The 23,092-nt window shown below is 38.4% G+C and overlaps 1 protein-coding gene across 1 annotated transcript in view; it reads right to left on the reverse strand.

Annotated features, from left to right (window-relative positions):
* CCDC168 (coiled-coil domain containing 168) overlaps positions 1-16,660 on the reverse strand; it is a 29,800-nt gene extending 13,140 nt beyond the window's left edge. Inside the window, exons 1-4 of the mRNA XM_073014479.1 lie at positions 16,146-16,660; positions 15,989-16,022; positions 15,856-15,898; positions 247-7,750 (exon numbers count right to left, since the gene is read on the reverse strand). Of these exons, the coding sequence (XP_072870580.1) occupies positions 247-7,750; positions 15,856-15,898; positions 15,989-16,022; positions 16,146-16,406 (7,842 nt within the window). The 5' untranslated portion in view covers positions 16,407-16,660. The remainder of the gene's footprint in view (positions 1-246; positions 7,751-15,855; positions 15,899-15,988; positions 16,023-16,145) is intronic.
* Positions 16,661-23,092: the final 6,432 nt, after the last annotated feature.

The raw sequence follows: 23,092 nt of genomic DNA on the forward strand, positions 1-23,092 counted from the left end.
TCTCATTTGATTTGCTCCAAACTCAGATGGCTGGATATCCTGTGGAGCTGTTTGAAACAAAACCTGTTGTCCATACCCTTCCTTCTCCCTCACTTTTGCTTTGTTTAGGGAATTTCTTGTTTCAGAAGATTGTTCATATATATCCCAGGTACTAGGTGATTGCTCCATATTTACGCATAGTAGACGAGGTATAGAAACATATATAGATTTTAGCTGGGCATTTAATGCAACTTTATTTCTCTCTACTTCTGTCTTCTGGGCTTTAAAGTTCTGTTTCTGTTCCTTATTAATGTTTACAATAGCATAACCTGCAGTATTAAGTGATTGTGAAACTGCTGATTGCTTTGCCTGCAAAGGTCTACCTTGGGGACTTGACCTGTCAGCTATTTTAAGGCTGCCATTCTGTCTTTTAATTTCTTCTGAAGCAGGCGAATGCCTGCCAACAGAATCTGGGACAATTGCTGCCAAATTACAGAAAGCTTTTTCTTTGAAAACAGAATGGCCGATGTTCTCTTTATCATATTTATTTGATATGGCATCATCTGTTGCCTCACTGAGTTCTGCACAATTATCTGATTTCTCCATCCTTGGGAGCCCAACTTTGAGACTTTCTTTTCCATTTTTGTTTTTTTCTATTTTTACATTTTTTTCTGAATTCCCTTTGTAAAACTGACTTTTTGAGATAAAAGGTTTTCCCAAAAGCACATCTTCTGATTTACCAAGATGAGGATCCTTTCTAAGATGTGTATTTGCCATGAAGTTTTCTGCATAGAATGGATCCATTTCTGTAAGATGTTCTTGCTTCTTTTCCCCACTTTCTCTATCATGTAGTTTTGTTCCCTTTACCAAGTTGGAAGTCCTTCTCTTGTCAGAACACCTTGCTATCCCTTCAGCTAGTGACTCTATTTGTGTTGGTTGTGTATGACTTAACCCTGATATTCTCTTGTCTATCTCTGTTTGGAATCTGCTTTGCCTTTTAATGTCAGAGGTATCTGGAGTGAAGAAAATGGTATTTGGAAATGTATCAGTCACATTTTCACCTTGCCACATTGCTTTCAGTTTGGTTTTTAAATTGGATTCAAGTTTCTTCCTATGTTTTGTAGTAAAGTGTCTATTGGTTTTATGTATCTGTGAAATTGGTGATTTCTTTTTCTTCCTGGTTAAACATTTGGGATTCAATATAGTTTTCCTTTCTGATAACTGTATTGTGTTTGTCTGGTTTTTAGAGTCAGATGAAACAGGCATAAAGAAATCTAAAGGACCCAAGGAACTTGCAGCTACATTTTCTTGTACCTCTTCCTTTTCCTCTGTAGTATGACCATCCACATTTTGTTGGTGTGTTCTGTTAGACAGAGTGCCCCTTGCTGCTGTATTGAATAAGAGTTTATCAATCATTGATTTGGATGGTGGACTCTTAGCATATTCAGTGGCACTGAGTAATGCCTCTCCTATACTTGTGTACCATTGCCTCCCTTTCATCTTGTACTTAAAGCGGTGCTGTTTTTTCTTTCTGTGGTTTTCTGTAGAATGTCTTATGATATTAAACAACTGCGAAATTGGTAGTTGCTTTGTCTTCAAAGTTACATGTTTGGGACTCGTTATACTTTTCTTGCCTATAAACTCTAATGTATAGCTCCGACTTTCATATTCAGATGACATGAGACTGGAGAAATCTAAAGGTTTTAAGACTGTTCGTAAGTTTTTTGGATTCCATGTAGTTTTCTCTGAAATAGAACTATCCCATTTCCTTCTAGGATTTTCATCCCAAGGGGTATCATGTGGTATTGAACCAATCTCTGATTTCCCTGTTTTGGGAAATGAAGTCTTTAGACCTACCACACATTTTATTCCTTCTTGCATATGAGGACTTTGTTTCATCATGTAACCAGAAATAGGCTCTAAAACAGTTTCTCTAAAGTGTGTTTCTTGCTCTGTTTTTTGCACTATATGAGACAAATTCCAAGAACTTCTGCCTTCAGGACTCTTTGGTTCAGATCCTGATTTGCAAGGGTCAGGATCTTTCATTTGATGTGTACTGAAACTGAGGTGTTGACTGTAGCATGGAACTGATTCTGGTAACATTTTTTGAATATTTTTATCTTCCCTTTCATGTTGTACATTCATGTTCATTGCATTGCTAGATTCGCTTTCCATATCAGTCAAATTGACCTTCTGTGCCTCCCCACCATGTGGTGATTTCTGTAACTCCAGGATGGTTGCTTGTAGATCTTTATTAAACTCTGCCTTTTCCCCTTTACCCGAATTGTGCTGTTCCCCCACACCTTTCCTATCAGTTGGTACACCACGTTTTATTGCACCAATTAAAACTTCACTGTTTAGTGGGTCCTCTGATTTTAGAGGAAGAAGTTTTGAATTTAATGTACATACTGTGCCATTTTGAATCCAGAGGCATTTCTTTGTCTCCTCTCCTTGTATTGGCTCTGCAGGCTGAAGTTGCTGTGGGACATCTTGTTTGGTAACAAACAGAATTTTCCTTCTTCCTTGGTTTTCTAATTTGTGAAAGTCAAGATCCTTCCCCTGACCTGAACGGAATATGAAATGTTGCAAGTGCTGTGGAATTACTTTTAACAATGCCTCTGGTTCCCTTTCTTCTTGCTCTTCATCTTGAAGACAGGTTTCTTTAATGCCATGTGAAGTAATACTATCTTCATGTGGAGATGTATCTTGCTTTACTTGAGTAGAACTTAGTCTTTTTTCTCTTAGCATGTCTTTCTCTGTTTCTACCTTGCCATACTTGTTAATGTCAGGTGTCATAGTCAGGAAAGCATATGTTTCATCTGCTCCCTTTTTGCCTTGATGCACTTCTTTCATTTTGGTTGTCGAGTTACAGCTCAGTTCTTTTCTACGGTTTGGACCAGCACCAGCCTTGATACTGAGCATGTATGAAATTGATGGCTTCTTTGCTTTTATAATTCCACATTTGGGATTCACTAAAGTTTTCATGTCTGAAAATTGTTTTAAGTTTCTCTTCCTTTTAGGTGTAGATAAAGCAGGCAAGCAGGAATCAAAAATCACTGTCTCTTTCTTTTCACTACCAGCAGCTTGTTCCTTTTGATGGCTAGAATCAGATGAGATACCACCTTCTTTTGCATAAAATATGATTTCATCAACCTTTGCTTCCCCAGACTTTGGAGGTGAAAACCTAACATAACTCTCTACCTTTTCAAATTGAAATTGATCCAGTGTAGGGCATGAAGTAGACTCCAAAATAGTTTGTGTAAAAGGTTTTTGTGGTTGTACCTGAATATTTGTATTTCCTGGTTGCTTCAGTTCCTCATCTGATTTGACAAGCTCATTATCCTTCTGATATGCATTGAGTATGAAGCCATGGCTATTCTCCAGAGTCCATAAAGCTTTGGGAGGTGGAATCTTAGGACCCACAGGGACTTTTATGTCATTTTCTGTTTTGTTGACTTTTGGTAGTTCTTCAGCTTCTGAAGGACCCATTTGGAGACTAATCTCTGAAGTAGTTTGTTTAAAACCTGTTTGGTGCTGCATACGTTGTCCATTAACAGGTAGCTCCATTGTTAAACAGTTCAGCACTGGGTCTGATTCAAGATGGATTTCCTTCATTTGAGCCGCATCAGACCCCAGCTGCTGGCTCAGCTGTGGCGCTGCTTCTAATAAAACTTTCTGTTCCTCTTCCTCTCTATCTTGCAATTTTTCCTCTCTGTCATGGGATATACTACTCTTAGCAAAGACATCAATGTATGTCTTATCTGCTGTTTCTCCTTGCTTTAATTGAGACACAGGGAGACAGAACTCTGTCTGCAATCTGCTATGCATTGGAGAGCAAAGGGTATTTACACATTCAGGTACAAATCCTTTAGTTTGATTTAACTTTTTAAACTTAGTCTTAAAGTCTAATTCTGATTTCTTTCTGTGGCTTGTGACACTCCCTGTCTCTGAGATTGATGGCTTCACAGCCTTTGTATTTACACATTTGGCCTTCACTGTGCTTGTTGGGAGAGAAAATGTTACTCTCTTTTTCATCACTTTAGAACAAGATAAAACAGGCATGCAGTAATTGAAAGACTCTAGCGAAGTTGCTGGTAAATCTTTTGGTATTTCTATCTTTTTTTCTGCAAAACAGTAACCCATTTCTCTTGTATCACTTCCATTACTTGAAACATCATTTTCTCTTGTTTGGTTTAAAGGGTCTCCAATCAGTGATTTTCCTGATATTGGAGAAGGCATCTCTGAATCTGCAGTGCATTTGCAGCCTGTTTGTGTTGTTTGAGTACTCTTCACATTCTCAACATGAGATGGTTCCATTATGGGAGACACAACAGACTTCATAATAGTTTCTGTGAATGGGATTGGTTGATGCATTTCTTTCTCTGTTTTAGTCTCCTTAGCTAGATGTGCATCAAGTCCAAGGTTCCAGCTATCATGCAGGACTGCTTTTGATAGAGTTTCTTTAACACCTTTTACTTCATCTTGCAATTTAGCATCTAGTATGTTTTGGGATTCATTTCCCTTATTAATGAAATATGGATACTTTTCTTCCCTTTCAATTTGGGATTCCTCTTGGACTAGCTTGATATGACTGTGATTCTCTGCATTTAATCTGCTATGCATTCTAGTATTAGGCAAAATAGACATGTGAGGGTAAATAACATTCAGAAGCATACCTGCCACAATTTTATCTTGCAGTATCTGTTTAATTATAATTTCAAAATTGTCTCCTATTTTTTTTATGTGGTTTGGAGTACCACATATATTACTATAAGGCATCATTGAGATTGCTGGTTTCTTTACTTTCATAATTACATATTTGACACTGAGTACACTTTTTGTTTCTGATAATTTTTTTTTGATTTCCTGCCTTTTAAAATATGGTAAAGTAAGCAAGTGGTTATTGAAAGACCCCAGGGCAACTGCAGGTAAATATCTTTTTACATCTTCCTTTTCTTCTACAATATGATTATCTATTGTCTTTTGGAGGTTGCCACCAAATGGGACACTATGCTCTGTTGTATCAATTAAAAGTTCACCAACTGGCAAGTTCTCTGGTATTGTAAGTGGATTCTTTGGATCTCTGGCACCCTCTCTGTCTGCAGGTCTATCTGTGCTTTGCTTCACCTTCTCAACTTGAAATAGATCCATCATCGGGCATGGACTAGTCTCCAAAATAGTTTGCGTAGAAAGATTTTGTAGTTGGACCTCTTGCTCTTTATTTGGGACTTTACTACTTCCTGAACTGATCCGTTCCATTTCAAATTTTATGTATTCGGGCTTTTGCTTTAGATTTACGCTGAACCTGAAGCCTTGTGTCAGCTCTGAATTTGCTTCTTTCTCCTGTTCCTTTCTATCACATTTTTGTGGCTTTTTAAATGTAGAGTTCTTTTCAATGTATTCTGCATTCTGTGTTTCCTTCTTATCTGGTAATTTCTCTTGCTTTGATGCTGAATGACTGAGCCTTATTATTCTTAATGTATCTGCCTTGGCTTTTAATCTGCTATGTGTTTCTGTATCAGGTAGTCGAGAAATGTTAGTGTAAGCGGCACTGTGAAATGCATCAGACGTTTCTTTATCTTGGTGCATATTTGTTATGTTACTTCCAGTGTTGCATTCTAGTTCCTCACTTTCACGTAGGTCACTGTCTTCTGTAACGTTAAGTATCAATGGTGTACTCTCCTTCAGATTTACACTTTCTACACTCACTTGAATTTTTATGGCTTCTAATTCTTCACTGCTTTTATGCATTTTGCTTCCTAGGGAAATGACCAAATGGACATTTGACAACTCCAGAACAAGTTCCAAAAAATCGTTTTGTTTCTGTGTATTTTCCCTTGGAAAGCACCTTCGCATTTTTGGTGTACTGGTTGGTAACTCCTCTCCATTTGAAAGTTGAAGACAGGAATTCTCTGAACTTTGTATGTCCTCCTGTATTTTCATTCTATTGTTTGATTCCATTTCAGGAGAGAAAACAAGTTTCTGCATAGGTTTTGATATGGCTTTTTCTAAAGATGTCTTGTGCTTTGGAATATGCAGATCAAATGGTTTTTTACTATTTGGAGCATGAAATTCTGTAATACCAATTCCCTTTGCTTGAGTAATTGAGTCTTTAAGAGATTCTTTACTCTTCCCATTTGTTTCTACTAGTAAACAAGGTGCTTTTAGTTGAACAGTGTTGACCATGAAGGATTGTTCTAGCTGAGGTAACATTTTTGGTGAAATATTTTTTAGTCCTTTGTTTCCTTTGTCATACTCCTTTTCCTTTTTAGTAATACCTGAGATTCCTGTCTCCTCAAGAGGACATGCATAACTGATTTTCTCTGTATCTGGTGACTTATTTTGCTTCTGCAGAAAATGTCCACATTTTATTAAACTCAGCATGACTTTCAGTAGTTGTTTTCTGGAATAATTTTTAACATAAGGCAGAATAAGCTTGGAAATAGAAATAAGATGCAAAGCTATATCTGATATATCTTTCCTTTCATGTAATTCTTTCTTCTCAGTGTTATTCTTGCATCCTAACTCATTCCTATTTTTTAACGTGTGACATACTGTGATTTGAAATACTTGTGAAGTTGGTGTTTTTTTGGCTTTTAGAGATGGAATGTTAAGACTGAGTTTGCTTTTACTGTCTGGTGTTTTTCTTCTATTTTTCTGCCCTTTAATGGTAGACAAAAGAGGCACTGAGCTATGTACAGAGTCCTGGTTTAATTCTGGTGAAACAATTTGTTGCTGGCCTTGTGGTTTTACACTCCTTAGTTGTGGCATATCTTCGGTAACTAAATTTGGATTCAGAGTTAAAACTAGAAATTCAGCATTCTTAAAAATAGTGTCTTGCCCCTTAATTGAATATTTAATCTTGTCTGAATTTATAAACCAAACAGAATGCTGATCCTCACCTAAGTGCTCATCAGACTCCAGGCCCTTTACTGAATATTGTGCCTCAACAATTGATGGAATTTTAACAAAATGTTGGTTCCTATCCAAATCTTGGGACTGGAAGGAGTCTTGTGTGCTGCTAGAAAATGGCTTCCTCATCACATCTTCAGGTTGGGCAAAGTTGCTGGCTTTGCTATCAGGCTGGCTGTTAATTGATTCTTGGTTATGATTTATATATTGGGTTTGACTAGTAAACTGGGCTTCATAAAGACATTGATTCTGAAAAGCATTTTGTCCTGGAAAAGAATCCTGTGCTTGGACAGAAATAACCATTCCAACAGAAGGTTGATTCTGATTCAAGGGTTCTTGAGATCTTGAGCATTGATAAGTAGTTCTAATCCCTAACTTAGTTTTAGGTTTTGAAGGAATTTGATTTCTCACATTTTCTTCCAGAAGTCTAACTTGATCTCTAGAAAGAAATAAGTGGGCAAGAGGGCAAGGTGCCACATCTAGATCTTCAATTTCTACAGCTAATCTAGAGGCTGAAAAGCTAAGATCAGAAGAAAATTCTGAATTTTTGTTTTTGTTGGTTTTCATCATTGAAAATAATTTCTTGGAGGAAAATTGTATTGTTTCATATTCACTGTCTGGATGCTCTGTATGGCTTAGACACATTTCCTCTACTTCTGAATAAAACAATGGCAAAGATGAGCTGATTCCATTTGAAGATGGCACATGACTTCCACTAGAGTGACTTACTTGATCTTCACTTTCACTAGTACCTGACCGTATTATTTCATGTGAGAATAAAATTCTTTCTTCAAAGTTACATTCCTTTTCTTCAGATGTAAGTGATGAAGTAATTCTTTTTTCTGAAAAGGTGCCAACTCTGAAATATAAGAAAACAGTGTACAAATGAATACTAGGATATATTTCATATAAGAATTACCTTCCAGATTCAAGAAAAATGCAGAATAGTGTAAGAAAACAGATCAGTATAGAGATAAATTGGAAAACCATTATCCATAATACAAAACAATTCATTACCTAGTTCTTCTCACTTAATAAACTAATTGACTGAAAAAGTGAAGTAAATCAATCATATATCTCAGAGAATATACCTCAGCATCTCTAAAAGTCTATTTTTGACAGGAGTGGGTCAAAGTTGCTGGATTAAGATTATATTCTTTTACAAGGAACATCTTTTCTGTTCTCTATATGAAAGTTTTCACAGAAAAAAAAACATTCTTAAAAAAAATAAAGAAAACATTCTTATGGAAATGTAATAGGTACAACAGAAGAATACCGATAGCATAAACTAGCTGTCTGTAGATAAATCCAGATTATGTTAACAGTTCTTTGGGATCAACAGAAAAGCCTACATTTTAGGGAAGCACATCTCAGTACAATTTTAAGCTGGAGTAATGATCATGGATGATGTGAACTTGCTAACACCCATGTATCTCAAATGATTACTCTCAGTCTAAGAAGTGCTCAGACCAACAGCATCAGCATCATCTGGTGTGATGGTTAATTTTATTTGTCAATTTGGCTGGGCAGTGATGCCCAGAGATATGGTCAAACATTATTCTGGATGTTTCTCTGAGGGTGTTTTGGATGAGATTAACATTTATGTCAGTGAACTGTGAGAAAAGCAGATTGTTCTTCCTAATGTGGATGGGCATGATCCAATCAGTTAAAGGCCTGGATAGAACAAAAGACCGATACCTCAACCCCCTGACATACTCCAGCAAGAGGAAATTCTGTCAGCAGACAGCCTTTTGACTTAAACTGCACATTTTAGGCTTGCTAGTCACCATAACTGCTTGAGCCAATTCTTTAAAATATATATCTTACTCTCTCTCTCTCTCTCTCTCTCTACACACACACACACACACACACACAAACACACACACACACACACACACACACACACACACATAACCTACTGGTTCTGTTTCTCTAGAGAACCCTGATAATACACCTGGAAACTTATTTGAAATGCACATTCTTTGGTCCCATCCCAGCAGTATGATATCTGAAGTTTTGAAAGTAGGGTCAAAAAATCTGAGTTTTAATAAGCTCTCCAGCTGATTCTGATACATGATAAATATTGATAGTCACTGTTTGATGGATAAGCAAGCCTAAAATAAAAAACTGAAATTCATATAAACTAGGTGAGATCATTCTAGTAGCTATTTGTTTGGGGAACACAGATTACCTCTTACTTTACTGTAAGTGTGACTTTACTTTTAAATACCCCTCAATCAAAGTAGTGAAGGCAGTATATGAAATCCATCATGATCTACTCAACCGCAAAAAATTATTTGTGCTAAATGATTACTTATAGTACTGAGAATTAAAAATGAAATGCTAAGTCTCACAAATGACTGAATGGAGCTCCTCTTGGCCAAGGGGACCCCAAAGAAATCTTGAAAAATGAATTCCTGACCATGATGGGATGGGAGGTCAGACAGGTCTTATTATACCACCTCCCTCCCTCGCTACCATTAGGCTTTCTTTCCTAAAGGTAAACAGAACACCCCTTTGGAAAGGCTTGCACCAACCTTGATATCAACCAATGACCTGATGCTGCCCTCACTTCTGCTTTCAATGAAATTACCAGCCAGCATTCCTTCCTGATAAGAGACCACCAACCACAGAGTGGTTCTGCCTAGTCTAGGGAGGATGTGCAGTGGGGGTTTTCATGTCCCTGGCTTCACTTTTTGATGTCAGAGGGCCAAAAACTCCATGCTCATATCACACTAAAGCTGCCATTTTTTGAACATGAGTTCCATGGAGAGGAATGAAGCTCAATTGCTCATGCACGCATTTCTCCTTTCATAAATATTCATGATTCCTCCTACAGCTTATTGACTATAAGTATTATCCACCTCATTCAGCATGATTTCCTGTCTTATTCTTCCTGCCCTCCAATGGCCTGTGTCTGGCTTCTGACAGGAGGCTATGCTTCCCAGTCTGTCAGAATGGCTATCCTACAGGCTGCAATCCTTTATGAACACCATCATTCTTTTCAAAACCATCATTCTTCAGTTGACACAATGAAATCTCATTAATCTGGATTTGGTTAATTAGAATTTGGGGTATTTTAGGCTATACTAATGATTTTATTTTTTCATAGATAACACAAAAATATTAGGTAAATATTTAAAATATGTTAGTTTTCAAGTTCTCTGAATTTTTAGAGCACTTATTAACCTCTAATATATAGGCTATTTTGTAGGCTGAATTGTGTTTCTCTAAAATTCATGTGTTGAAGTCCTAACCCCAGTATCTCAGAATGTGACCATATTTGTAGACGTGGCCTTTAAATAGGTTATTAAAGTTAAATGAGGTCATATAGGTGGGCCTTAATCCATATTTGGAGATAAGGCCATCAAAATGTGATTAAGTTAACTGATGTCTTTATTTAGAGTAGGGCCCTAATCCAATATGACTGGTGCCCTTGTAAGAAGAGGAAATTTGGACACAGAGACACCATGGACATGCACATACAGAGAAACGAGCATGTGATGCACATGTGTGTTTACTGCAGCACTATTAACAATAGCAAAGACATGGAACCAACGCAAATGCCCATCAATGATAGACTGGATAAAGAAAATGTGGCACATATACACCATGGAATACTATGCAGCCATTTAAAAGGATGAGTTCATGCCCTTTGCAGGGACATAGATGAAGCTGGAAACCATCATTCTCAGCAAACTAACACAGGAACAGAAAACCAGACACTGCATGTTCTCACTCCTAAGTGGGAGTTGAACAATGAGAACACATGGACACAAGGAGGGGAACATCATGCAAAGGGGCTTGTCGGGGGTGAGGGGCAAGCGGACGGAAAACATTAGGACAAGTATCTAAAGCATGCTGGGCATAAAACCTAGATGACAGGTTGATAGGTGCAGCAAACCACCATGGCGCATGTCTACCTATGTAACAAACCTGCACGTGCTGCACATGTATCCCAGAACTTAAAGAAAAAAAAAAGAAAAAAAAAAAAAAAAAGAAAAGAAAAGAGCATATGAGGACACAGCAAGAAACTGGCCATCTGCAAGTCAAGGAGAAACACCTCAGGAAAAACCAAACCTTTCAGCCTCCAGAACCTTGAGAAAATAAATTTCTGTTCTTTAATGCCACCTAATTTGTGATATGTTGTTATGGCAGCCCCAGCAATCTAATACAGACTGTATACACATCTTTGTTATCTGCTCATTACTTTTAGTATATAATATTTGGTAGTAAAGTCCGTTCTTCAACTAAGACAAAATTTTGGGTTGGACAATCATGATATCTACTCTCCAACACCTGTTCTACCTCAGATTATTAGGCTCAGTCTAATATAGTAATCCCATTTCTGAGTGATTAGTTTAGGAAGGCATGATCTAATCCTAACATAAGAAAATGCTGAAGCAGGCTGGGTGGGGTGGCTCACACCTGCTAATCAATCTCAGGTCTTTGGGAGGCCGAAGCAGGTGGATCACTTGACATCAGAGTTTGAAACCAGCCTAGCCAACATGGTGAAACCCCAACTCTACTAAAAATACAAAAAGTAGCCGGGTGTGGTGGTGTGCACCTGTAGACCCAGCTACTTGGGAGCCTGTGGCAGGAGAGTTGCTTGAACCCAGTAGGTGGAGGTTGCAGTGAGCCGAGATTGTGCCATTGCACTCCAGCCTGGGCAACAGAAGGAGACTCCATCTCCAAAAACAAAAACAAAAACAAAAACAAAAACAAAAAAACCTTGCAGCAAACCATTTCCCAAAATTCAATAATCCAATGTAAGATCAGCAGTTCGCTTTGCTCACTGAGACTATGCCTGGTCAGCACAGTTCTCTCTAATTTCTCATGTCACCTTCTGACATATTATGTTGTCGTTTATTGTCTGACCCTCTCTCACCCCCACACACTGTTTTGTTTGCTGATGAGTCTCAAGGGCCTACAGCAATGCCTGACACAGAGTAGGCAATCAGTAAGTATTTGCTGAATGACCATCTCCACCTCCAGGCTTCTGATTGCTAACAACAAACTGACCCAACTCTTTCCTCAATTTCAGTGAGGAGGAAAAAATCCCTCATACACAAACCACTCATAGATGTGACTGATTTTAGTGAAGACTTGGAGGCAGAAGCAGGAGAGAGTTGACTACAGTCATGCAAAGGGCTCCCATTTAAACATTAGGTACGTCTCCCCATTTGTGAGATGTCCTTTGGCCTCTCCCCACCAAGGAATCTTAATTGGCCTTTGAGATTTTAAAAATAACTCCTCATTCTCCTAGGAAAAGAGTGACAGTTCTAGAGCCATGGTAACCAGTACCAGAATCAGTTGTCAATCAATCAATGGCAACCCTATAGTCATAGTAACAAATAAACACCAAGTCTGCTTTTAAACTGTTTTATCTATCAACGATAACTCCCTTCAGGAAATGCACTTCTGAAACCAACCAGTCAGTGACAAGTTTAAGCTTTGAGAGTCAGGTGACTAGTGGCAGACTCTCACTCAAGCATGCGTCTATGGATAAGGCCAACCCTAAAACAAACCATTCCCCAAAATCTGATATAAGGTCAACCGTTTGCTTTGCTTACTGAGACTATACCTGGTCAGCTCGAGTCCCCAGATTTCAGATACTTAGTGGTGGTCTTATCCTTTATGTCACTCAGTCCTAAGCCTCATACCACTACACTTGCAACTCCCTCTGTTCTGCTCCCCTATGCCCCGCCGCTACTCCTTTCTCCTTTGTCCTATTTCATAAGCAAGATAAAATCCACTCCATCTCTAATGCAGTACATTTTAACCATTCTGATGCTTAGGTTTCGGCCAATATACCTTTCTATTTCAAAATAATTTATTAAGATGCCGTCCCACTATTTCCAATAGCAAACACATGGAACCAACCCAAATGCTCATCAATGATAGACTGGATAAAGAAAATGTGGTACATATACACCATGGAATACTATGCAACCATAAAAAGAATGAGATCATGGCCTTTGCAGGGACATGGATGAAGCTAGAAGCCATAATTCTCAGCAAACTAACACAGGAACAGTCAACCAAACACCACATGTTCTCACTCCTAAGTGGGAGGTGAACAATGGGAACACATGGACACAGGGAGGGGAACAACACACACCAGGGCCTTTTCAGGGATGGGGGATGAAGGCAGGAAACTTACAGGACAGGTCAATAGGTGCAGCAAACCACCATGGCACACATATCCCTATGTAGCAAACCTACACGTTCTGCACATGTATCCTGTTTTTTTTTTTTTTTTTAAGAAATTTAAAAAAATTAAATGAAATAAAATTATTTGAAGGTGTCAATGGTTAAAAATAAAATATGCTGTTCCAAACATAGTTCTTTTCCAAAAAAAGAATTCATATATATAAAATATATGTGTATGTGTGTATATATATACACACACATATATACACACATATATATACACACACACACATATATATACACATATTTTTTTTTTCCTTTCTAGCTAGAGTCTTGCTTTGTCTCCCAGGTTGGAGTGCAGTGGCATGATATCGTCTCACTGCAACCTCCGCCTCCCAGGTTCAAGCCATTCTCAGCCTCCTGAGTCATTGGGATTACAGGTGCCTGCCACCACACCTGGCTAATTTTTGTATTTTTAGTAGAGATGAGGTTTCACTATGTTGGCCAGGCTGGTTTCAAACTCCTGACCTCAAGTTATCCACCCACCTTGGCCTCCCAAGGTGCTGAGATTACAGGTGTGAGTCACCTTGTTACACAAGTTATTTCAACTAATCTTCATGATATTCCTAAGAGGTAATTCTTCTAATCCTTAGTTCGAAAATTAAAAAAAAAAAAAAAAAAAAAAAATGGAGGTATAGTGAGTTTAAGTCCTTAGCCCAAGGCCATGCCATCATTAAGAGGTAGAACTACAGGGCTGGGTGTGGTGGCTCATGCCTGTGTTCCCAGTGCTTTGAGAGGCCAAGGCGGGTGGATCACCTGAGGTCAGGGGTTCAAGACCAGCCTGGCCAACGTGATGAAACCCCATCTCTACTAGAAATACAAAACATTAGCCAGGTGTGATGGTGGGTGCCTATAATCCCAGCTACTATGGTGGCTGAGGCAGGAGAATCACTTGAACCCAGGAGGCGGAGGTTGCAGTGAGCCGAGGTCGTGCCATTGTTCTTCAGCCTGGGCAACAAGAGCAAAACCCTGCCAAAAAACAAAACAAAACAAAACAAAATAAAACAAAAAAACAAAGAGGCAGAACTATGATATAAAGCTAGACGTTTTTAAATTCAAAATTTGTGTTTTTTCACCATAATATGCTGCTGCCATGGAGCCATATCTTTTCTCTAATCCTTTTCCTTCAACACCACCCCCAACCTCTTCTTCTCAATGAATTTCCCTTAACTCTCCCTAGAAAGATGCCACCCAAGGATTAACTTCTGTCCAGGCAGGAAGGGAATAATAGGACACAGGGATGGAAAATCTTTAAAGTGTTCTTGATTCTGAAGCTGAAAATCCTTTTTCTTCTCCATGTCTTCTTGTGAATTCCTCTTGCCTGTTAATCCTCTGGTGTTGAATTACATGTGAAGCTTGGGTCACCAAGCACACCTAACCACTGTAATATCTCAAAAGCTGACTCTTGGTCTGTCCATTTGGACTTATTCTGATTGCACCACTGACATGCTGTAGCTTGTGCTGGCATTCCTGTTCCCAACCGGCCCTGACAAGGGTTCTACCTACTCACACCTCCAGATATTGTTACAGCTTCCCAAGACATTCACCTGAGAACTAGAGTTGCTAGTACCCAATACGACAATATAACTACCAGATTAAAAGAATAAAGTCCTTTTATACCTGACAAATAAAAGAAATTAGATGAACATCAAGTAATCCCCTGATTCACACAGCGACTAATCACACAGTGACTAGTGATCTAGCTGAAACACAAAACTGTACCACTCTTATGTGTAACCACCACTAGTGGTTATTGTCTACAGAATTGAATCCAGGCTTCTTAACATGGTATAGAAAGCCCTTTATGACCTGACTCCTACCTACCTCTTCACATTCGTCTTCCACTACTTCCTGACTCAACCTCAACATTCCAAGCAACTCTGAAATAACAGTAATTTCTTGCACGTTGCTGCTGTTTCTGTTCATGTCCTGGAATGTCTTTCTTACCCTCCTAAACCTGTGTCTTTTTTGGGCTAATGTTCATTAATCCTTTAAAATTCAGCTCCAGCATAACATTCTTCGTGAAGCCATTACCAACGCCCTAGGCTGGCTTAGGCATCTCCTAAATGTTTTAATATTTCTGTCACTGTGTCACCATACCACAAGGCAATTTTCCTGTATGTATACATCTTCTCCACAATAATATAAGCTTCTTGAGAACAAAGACTATCTTATGGCTTGAATCCTAGTGTTTGTGTCCACTTTATAGTAGATATCTAATAATTGTTGAACGGATTTCAATGAAAACAATTAAAATATTGATAGCAACAAGATTCATGATTATGTCAGTATTTAATCCCTAGTATGGAGATAACTTTACAATTCTGATAAATTCTGATTTTACAAACTCCTTTCATGTCACTCATGCAGCACCTAGCTCAGTGTTTGCTTGGTCCACAGTAAGTGCTAAATAAATATCTTTTCAGTTGAATTGTAAGAACTGGTATATTGGAGAGAGTGTTAAAGTAGGAAAGAAAGTCACTTACCCTCTTCAAGTTCTATTTTCCTCATCTGTAAAAACAATAATAATACTACCTACCTTGAAGGATAATTTCAATAATATATGAAAAGTCCTTAACACAGCTTGGAGCATAGCAACCACTTAAAGTAAATGTTAGATTGAATCGTGACGTTGAACAGCTAGGAAAACCCTTCTTTGAAATTCAGAAGTAAAGGCATTTTGAATAGAACACAACCAACCTATTTCATATTTCATTTAGCTTCAAAATATACATGTGATATGTCACATACCTTTCTCCTGAAGATGGATTAATAACTGACCAATTCTCTGGAGCTGAGTAGGAATAAAAAAGTCACAGTATCAATGAGAAAAGCTCAGGATGAACAAGTTGTATATTAAAATGTGAAATTGTATAATACTTACCAAATTTCCTGCTTTTCGAGCAACTGTCTTCCCTCTATTTTAATGGAAAAAAATGTTAGAGGAGTAATCTGAGCATCAAAGTTCAAAAATTTTACAAATTATTCTTATGTCTGATTTTGAAAACTAGGGAAAGGGGAAATCAACCATTTGTTCTTACCTCCCAGACATCTGAACTACCCTTTTCAGGAAGTGCGGACTTCTTCCAAAAGGATGCACAAACTTTCATGAGTATTATTTCAAAAATAATTCCTAGTAAAATTATAAAGAAAATTGCCATCCAATCATTTTGAATAATCCAGGACTCTAGAAATTCCCATAATGTCACAAATGTGTTATCTTCCAGTTCACCCCCTACCCCTTTTTTAAAGGAATAATATTGCTTTGACATTTTAATGTAATATTGAGACTTGTGTCTCATTCAGAAGTCCTTGATTTCAGAGGCCCTGAATTATAAAAAGTTGGTATGCCCAACTCATAACCATGTGCAACATTTGGCCAGTGCTTCTTGGTGTCTTATCAAGTGTGGCAGTGACTGCTCTGGGCCTAAGTTAAGTGAGGTACGTGTCATAGTGGGTATTTAACTGAGCTCATATCAACTTTAGCAATAATGAAAGTTCATAGGTAAGATATGTACACTGTATAAGTAGTTTTTTACTAAAATTCAAAAAGTTACCTTCTCTTAACTTCATAGAAAGCAACCTAATTCTATCATGGATTGTCACTGCCCTATTATAAACATAGATTAAATCTGGATTGGTAGAAAGCATTTGACATAACCATTTCTATTAACATCAGGAATAGTGTATTTTATGCTTCTTTGTGGTCAGAAAAATATAGTCCTTTCTTAGAATGAATATAGATAGGGTTGACAGGTTTAGCAAATAAAAACATTAGATGCCCAATTTAATTTGAATTTCGGAGAAATGTCAAATAATTTTTTTGATCTAAATATATCCCATTGCAACTATGTAGAATGTATGATGACTTGTCTTTTATGGGCCTGATTTTTTTCTTAAAATAGAACATATTTTATATTTCTTTTTGTTAGCAGGGTCCATTGGCACCATTCCCCTTCAACAATCTATTGATATGCTGAAAATTAAAGTGTCTTTGGAATAACCTCCTGTTGAATTTCCTTTTCACCCTGTCTACGGTGATTTCAAGGAGCTACTTGTGATGTCCTTTCTGATGTCAGAATTAAGGGTGGGGCAGAGGCAGATGTAAGTACAGTACTGCCCATTCTCCTTCAAAGTCTAGTGGGTAGGCCTGGAAGCTTATTGAGAAGTACAATTTTAGTCACAAGTAGGATAGTCTGGACTAGTAATGAAAAATGTTAACAATACCTTGGATTTAGAGTACTCTTCCTTTGAAGGTGTAATTAATTAATACTTCCTTTGCAGATGTAATTCTTTAATGCTTCACTTTTGTTTTGTTTTTAGTACTTCACTTATCCAAGGTAGGTTAAGCAAAGAAGTATTACTCATTACACTGAAGTATTATTCGTTACACTGAAGTAAACTGTTCAGGCCTCTTCTGTCACATCAGTTTAAATAAGTGCAACAAAGATTTACAACTTCAGCTGGGTGAAGTGGCTCATGCCTGTAATCCCAGCACTTTGGAAGGCTGAGGTGGGTGGGTGGCTTGAGCAAGAGTTTGAGACCAGTACTGGGCAACATAGGTGGACCTCTGTCTTTACCAAAAATTTAAAAATTAGCCAGGCATTGTGGTGTGAGCCTGCAGTTAGTCCCAGCTACTTGGGAGTCTGAGGTGGGAGGATTGCCTGAGCCTGGGAGGTGAAGGCTGCAGTGAGCCATGATCCTGCTACTGCACTCCCATCCTGGACAACAGAGTAAGACACTGTCTCAAAAAAAAAAAAAAAAAAAAGAATTATCAGCTCTGTCCCTGAACGTTGGAGATTATGAGATCAGTGACATTCTAAATGTTGGAACTTACAGTCTTCCAGTCTCCTGGACCACAACATACAGTTATTTATAATCTTTATTTAAGTATAACTCTTATTTTGAATTTTGTCTTTGCAAAGAATCACCCTTTAGAATGCTTGTTAGGTCTTCATTGGCTCTGAAAGAAACTTCAGCAATTCTTCTTGATTTTTCTAGAACTATGGTAAAGTACACCTTCCCTGTACTCCCCTCATCACAAAGACAATTGAGGTGATTTTAGTCTCCTGGGTTTCCTCACAAAATTTAAGCATCTGGGCCGGGCGCAGGGGCTCATGCCTATAATCCCAGCACTTTGGGAGGCCAAGGCAGGCGGATCACCTGAGGTCAGGAGTTCAAGACCAGCCTGGCCAACATGGTGAAACCCCGTCTCTACCTAAAAATACCAAAATTATCTGGGTGTGGTGGCAGGTGCCTGTAATCCCAGCTACTCGGGAGGCTGAGGCAGGAGAATTGCTCAAACCCGGGGAGGCGGAGGTTGCAGCGAACCGAGATCTCGCCATTGCACTCCAGCCTGGGCAACAAGAGTGAAACTCCATCTTGGAAAAAAAAAAAAAATTAGGCAGCTGGAAAAATACTCAGTTACTCTCACCTACTTGCAGAAATTCTCTAAATCAACATTTTCTTCTCTCTAGTCCCTTAGATCTTTCCAAGCTTTATGGCACTGAATCCCTAATTAGTATTTCACTGAAGAGCTCTTAAAGAACTGAAGAGGAACTGCTGCGTACCACTCCTGCTGATGGCTAGGTTTACATAGGCATAAGTATTATCCCTCTCCAGGCCTTTGTCATGTTTGTTACTTAGGTACTTGCTACTAACGAAAGTATAATTATCTATTTTTCAGCATAAATGCTTCTGTCCCTTGGACTAGAAACTTCCTAGACCAATGTCAAGTGAACAGTACCAAAAGTAAATGCTAAGCAAGATTTACTTGCTTACAGAGTAAAAAGAAAAGGAGTATCAGAGAAAGCCTATTACTAACAGTAATAAAAAACAGACACTACAAGAAAACACAAGGAAAATGATATTAGTTTTTTTTTTTAAACTTCCTATTATATTTACCAGTGTTACCATCTTTGAACTATTTTGACATTATGAACTTGGTTTTTGTTCTTAACAGGAAAAAGTCCCAATATTAGATATATAAAATAGCAACATAAAGCCAGAGATTGTTCAAAATTGTTATTCTTTCTTTCTGTAAATATCTTAGTTTAATACATGTATTGAATAATAATTGTGTAAAGCACTGAACAAGGAACCAAAACGTGCTTTAACACACTTTGTTAAAGTTTTGTTAACATCTTTGTTAACATTTAACAATGATGCGGAAAAAGAAATCCCAAACTTGAAGGAATCTGTAATGTAAGTGAGATGGAGATATTAATAACTTAATGAGAAGGTAGAGTTTGGTTAACACAGAGAGGAGTAAGATATTACAGGAGTTTGAGGAGAGATACTTGGTTTGGGGTAATTTCAAGCAAAGCTGCAAAGAGAGAAAAAAAATGTTTTTCCCCTACTCATTTGGATTTGGTAGCAGGCAAAGATGAACAAAGAAAGTAGGAAGAAGAGTAAAAAATACTTCTTCCATTTTATAAACATTTATATAGTCCATGTTAGCTATAGCATGGTTACAGGTGTGAAGTCTGGGAAAAGAAGGCTAAAATGTTGACAGATCCCTACTGTGGAGCCACCTTTGGAGACCTAACAGTTTTTGAGCTGGAAGTATCAACTGGTGTATCAAATCAAGGAGACAATAAAATTGGAAAATCAATTAGGCTACTGCAGTGATAGAAGAGAATTGATAAGGGTCTGAATTAGAGTGATGGTAGTGTAAAAAGAAGAGTAAGAGACTGAAACCCAGGATTTAGCAACTAAAAGAAAGCAAATGGCTGGGTGCAGTGGCTTATGCCTGTAATCCCAGCACTTTGGGAGGCTGAGTTAGATTGCTTGAGCCCTGGAGTTCGAGACCAGTCTCAGCAACAAAGCAGGACTCTGTTCTCTACAAAACTATTTGAGACCCTGTCTCTCTAAAAAAACCATAATTTTAAAAAGTAGCCAGGTGCAGTGGCAGGCACCTGTAGTCCCAGCTACTTGGGAGGCTGAGGCAGGAGGATCCGCTGAGCTCAGGAGTTCAAGGTTGCAGTTAAGTATGATAATGCCATTGCATTCCAGTCTAAGTGATAGAGTGAAATTCTGTCTCAAAAAAATAAAACTGGGTCAGGCGTGGTGGCTCGTACCTGTAATCCCAGCACTTTGGGAGGCCAAGGCAGTCGGATCACTAGGAGTTCGAGACCAGCCTGGCCAACGTAGCAAAACCTGTCTCTACTAAAAATACAAAAATTAGCAGGTGTGGTGGCACACATCTGTAATCCCGGCTACTCAGGAGGCTAAGGCATGAGACTCGCTTGAACCCAGGAGGCGGAAATCGTGCCACTGCACTCCAGTCTCAAAATAAAACAAAACAAAACAAAAAACCACTAAAATAATAGTAATTTAAAAAAGCAAATGGATCAAGGAGGGAGATGGAAGAATTAATGGTGACAGAGAAAGGACTTACAGATAATCCTAAATCAGGTTTAAGATGAGGCTTCCCAATGTGGGCACTATTGACATTTTGGACAGGATTATTTCTTTGTTATGGCTGCAGTCCTGTGTATTGTAGGATGCTTAGCAACATCCCAATCTTCTACCTACAGAATGCTGGTAGCACCCCAACCCTAGTCATGACAATCAAAAATATTTCCAGACATTGCCAAATATCCCCTAAGACAGGGGTCCCCAACTCCCGGGCTGCAGACCAGTACTAGTCTGTGGCCTACTATGAACCAACAGCAGGCAAGCCAGCATTATTGCCTGAGTTCTGCCTCCTGTCACATCAGCTGTGACATTAGATTCTTATAGGAGCAGGGAATCTTATTATAAACTGTGCACATGGGGAATCTATAGGTTGCACGCTTCTTATGAGAATCTAGTGACTGATGATCTGGGATGGCACAGTTTCATCCAGAAAACATCCCTACCCCCACCACTCCCACCCCAGTCAGGTGGAAAAATTGTCTTGCATGAAATGGGTCCCTGGTGCCAAAAAGGCTGGGGACCACTGCCTTAAGTGGTAAAGGTGCCCCCTGGGTGGGAAGCATTAGTCTAGGTGAGTGGTTATGAGGCAGGAGAATAGGGTCTGGAGGCAGGGAACCTAAGACCGATTCACCCTGACTTCCTACAACTAAGTTGATAGGAAAATTCCAACTTTCCACGCTTAAGTACCAAAAAGACCAGAGGCTACTCCCTTTGCAAACCCCTTTTCTGTGGAGCAGATGGAAAATTGAAAGTTGGTTGCAAAATTGGTTGCTTTCTACAACCAGACATTTGCATGGGAGTGTAACTTTGTAACTTCACTTCAGCCTCTAACTGGTTGCTTTCTGCAACCAATCGGACTGATTGTGGGCCACCACTTCATTTACATGGGGTGAACACCAAGTAGACAATTGGAAACTTCTAGGGGGTGTTTGCACCCCAGAAGATTCCTTCTCCAGGGCCCTTGAGCCACTGCTTGGGCCCACTATGGAGTGTACTATCATTTTCAATAAATCTATGCTTTCGTTGCTTCACTCTTTCCTTGCTTTGCTGTGCATTTTGTCAAATTCTTTATTCAAAATGTCAAGAACCTGGACAACGTGCAGTCAAGACCCTCTACCAGCAACAGCTATGCCATTAATTAGGGCCTACCAGAAGAGGCGCCCAGAATGGCTCTTTGTCTATAATCTCAAACTTGAAGGGGCTGAACATTTTCCTGCAAGGCATGGTAAATCTATGGAGTAGAGCAGATGTGACCTCTTCCTAATTGTTCATTTCAGCTGTAGATATATCATTCATATCTTTCTCTAGGAGTTATATGTTCCCCAAATATGGCTAGCTATATAGTCCTCAAATGTCAAGCTATTACATTAATAAGGAACAGTAGTTTCTTATAGACAACTCAGGGGAAAATCAACTTTAAATGATCATTTACCTACATTATGCCTGTATTTGATGTAGTATCTTTGGTCATCATATTATGCCTATAGTTTAATTTTGCAAACACAAATACTGTAAATTGTATAGCGTGGTTAGCAGCCTTTTAAATGTTTTGTTGTACTCCAACATTATGTAATAAGTTGTCCTTTGTGTTTTCCTTGTCCCATTAGTTTTACTTCTGGTTCACAATACTTATGTTCCTCAGTGACTTAGAGTTGTTAATAGACCAGTGATTCTATCTTCGATAGCTTTGCATATTTTTTATGTTTATAATCTTTTGATACTAGTAGTGTTTTAAAATTTCAAATGTTAATTATTGTTTACTCATACAACATTTTTAAAAATTTAGGTTCAGGAAATGACTTAGTCAAAAATATCTATTATACATAGTAACAGGAATTTTATAGTTATACATCACCTTATTCTATAATATGAAAGATTTAGACATTATTACCTAAGTTTTCATTCTTTTGTCATATTTAGAAAAATAATATTTTAAATCTACTGATTCCATCAGGGCAGGAAGAATGAGGGGCCTCAAAAATCTGCAAGCTGCCCAGGCCACTTGAGGCTATTTTAATGGCCTAACATTAAGAGTAGTAGGGAAGATATGCAAAAGATTTACTATAAAGAAACATTTCTTACTACAAACTTCTATTTAAATTTAACATCAGCCTCATCACCTTTTGTGAATTTTACAGGAAATACAAAAACCATGTTTTTTTAATATATAACTCAATACCATTCAAGCTTGAGATCAGGTGATAGTTGAACTTTCCAAGGCAAAATTAAGTGCACCAACTGCCTAGATATAGCAAAGACGTTAGTACCACAAATTTACAATTATTTCTCTCTTTAATCAGAGTGGTCTATTGATTTTACACACTATGTCATTTTTCTGAGACAGTCTCACTGTCGCCCAGGCTGGAGTCCAGTGTTGCGCTCTAGGCTCACTACAGCCCCCACTTCCTGGGTTCAAGCAATTCTTTCATCTCATCCTTCGAGTAGATGGGATTATAGATGTGTGCCACCACACTTGGCTAATTTTTGTAATTTTAGTAGAGACAGGGTTTTGCCATGTTGGCCAGGATGGTCTCAAATTCCTGGCCTCAAGTGATCCGCCCACCTCAGC

Source organism: Chlorocebus sabaeus, chromosome 3, assembly GCF_047675955.1.
Source record: "Chlorocebus sabaeus isolate Y175 chromosome 3, mChlSab1.0.hap1, whole genome shotgun sequence".
NCBI lineage: Eukaryota > Metazoa > Chordata > Mammalia > Primates > Cercopithecidae > Chlorocebus > Chlorocebus sabaeus.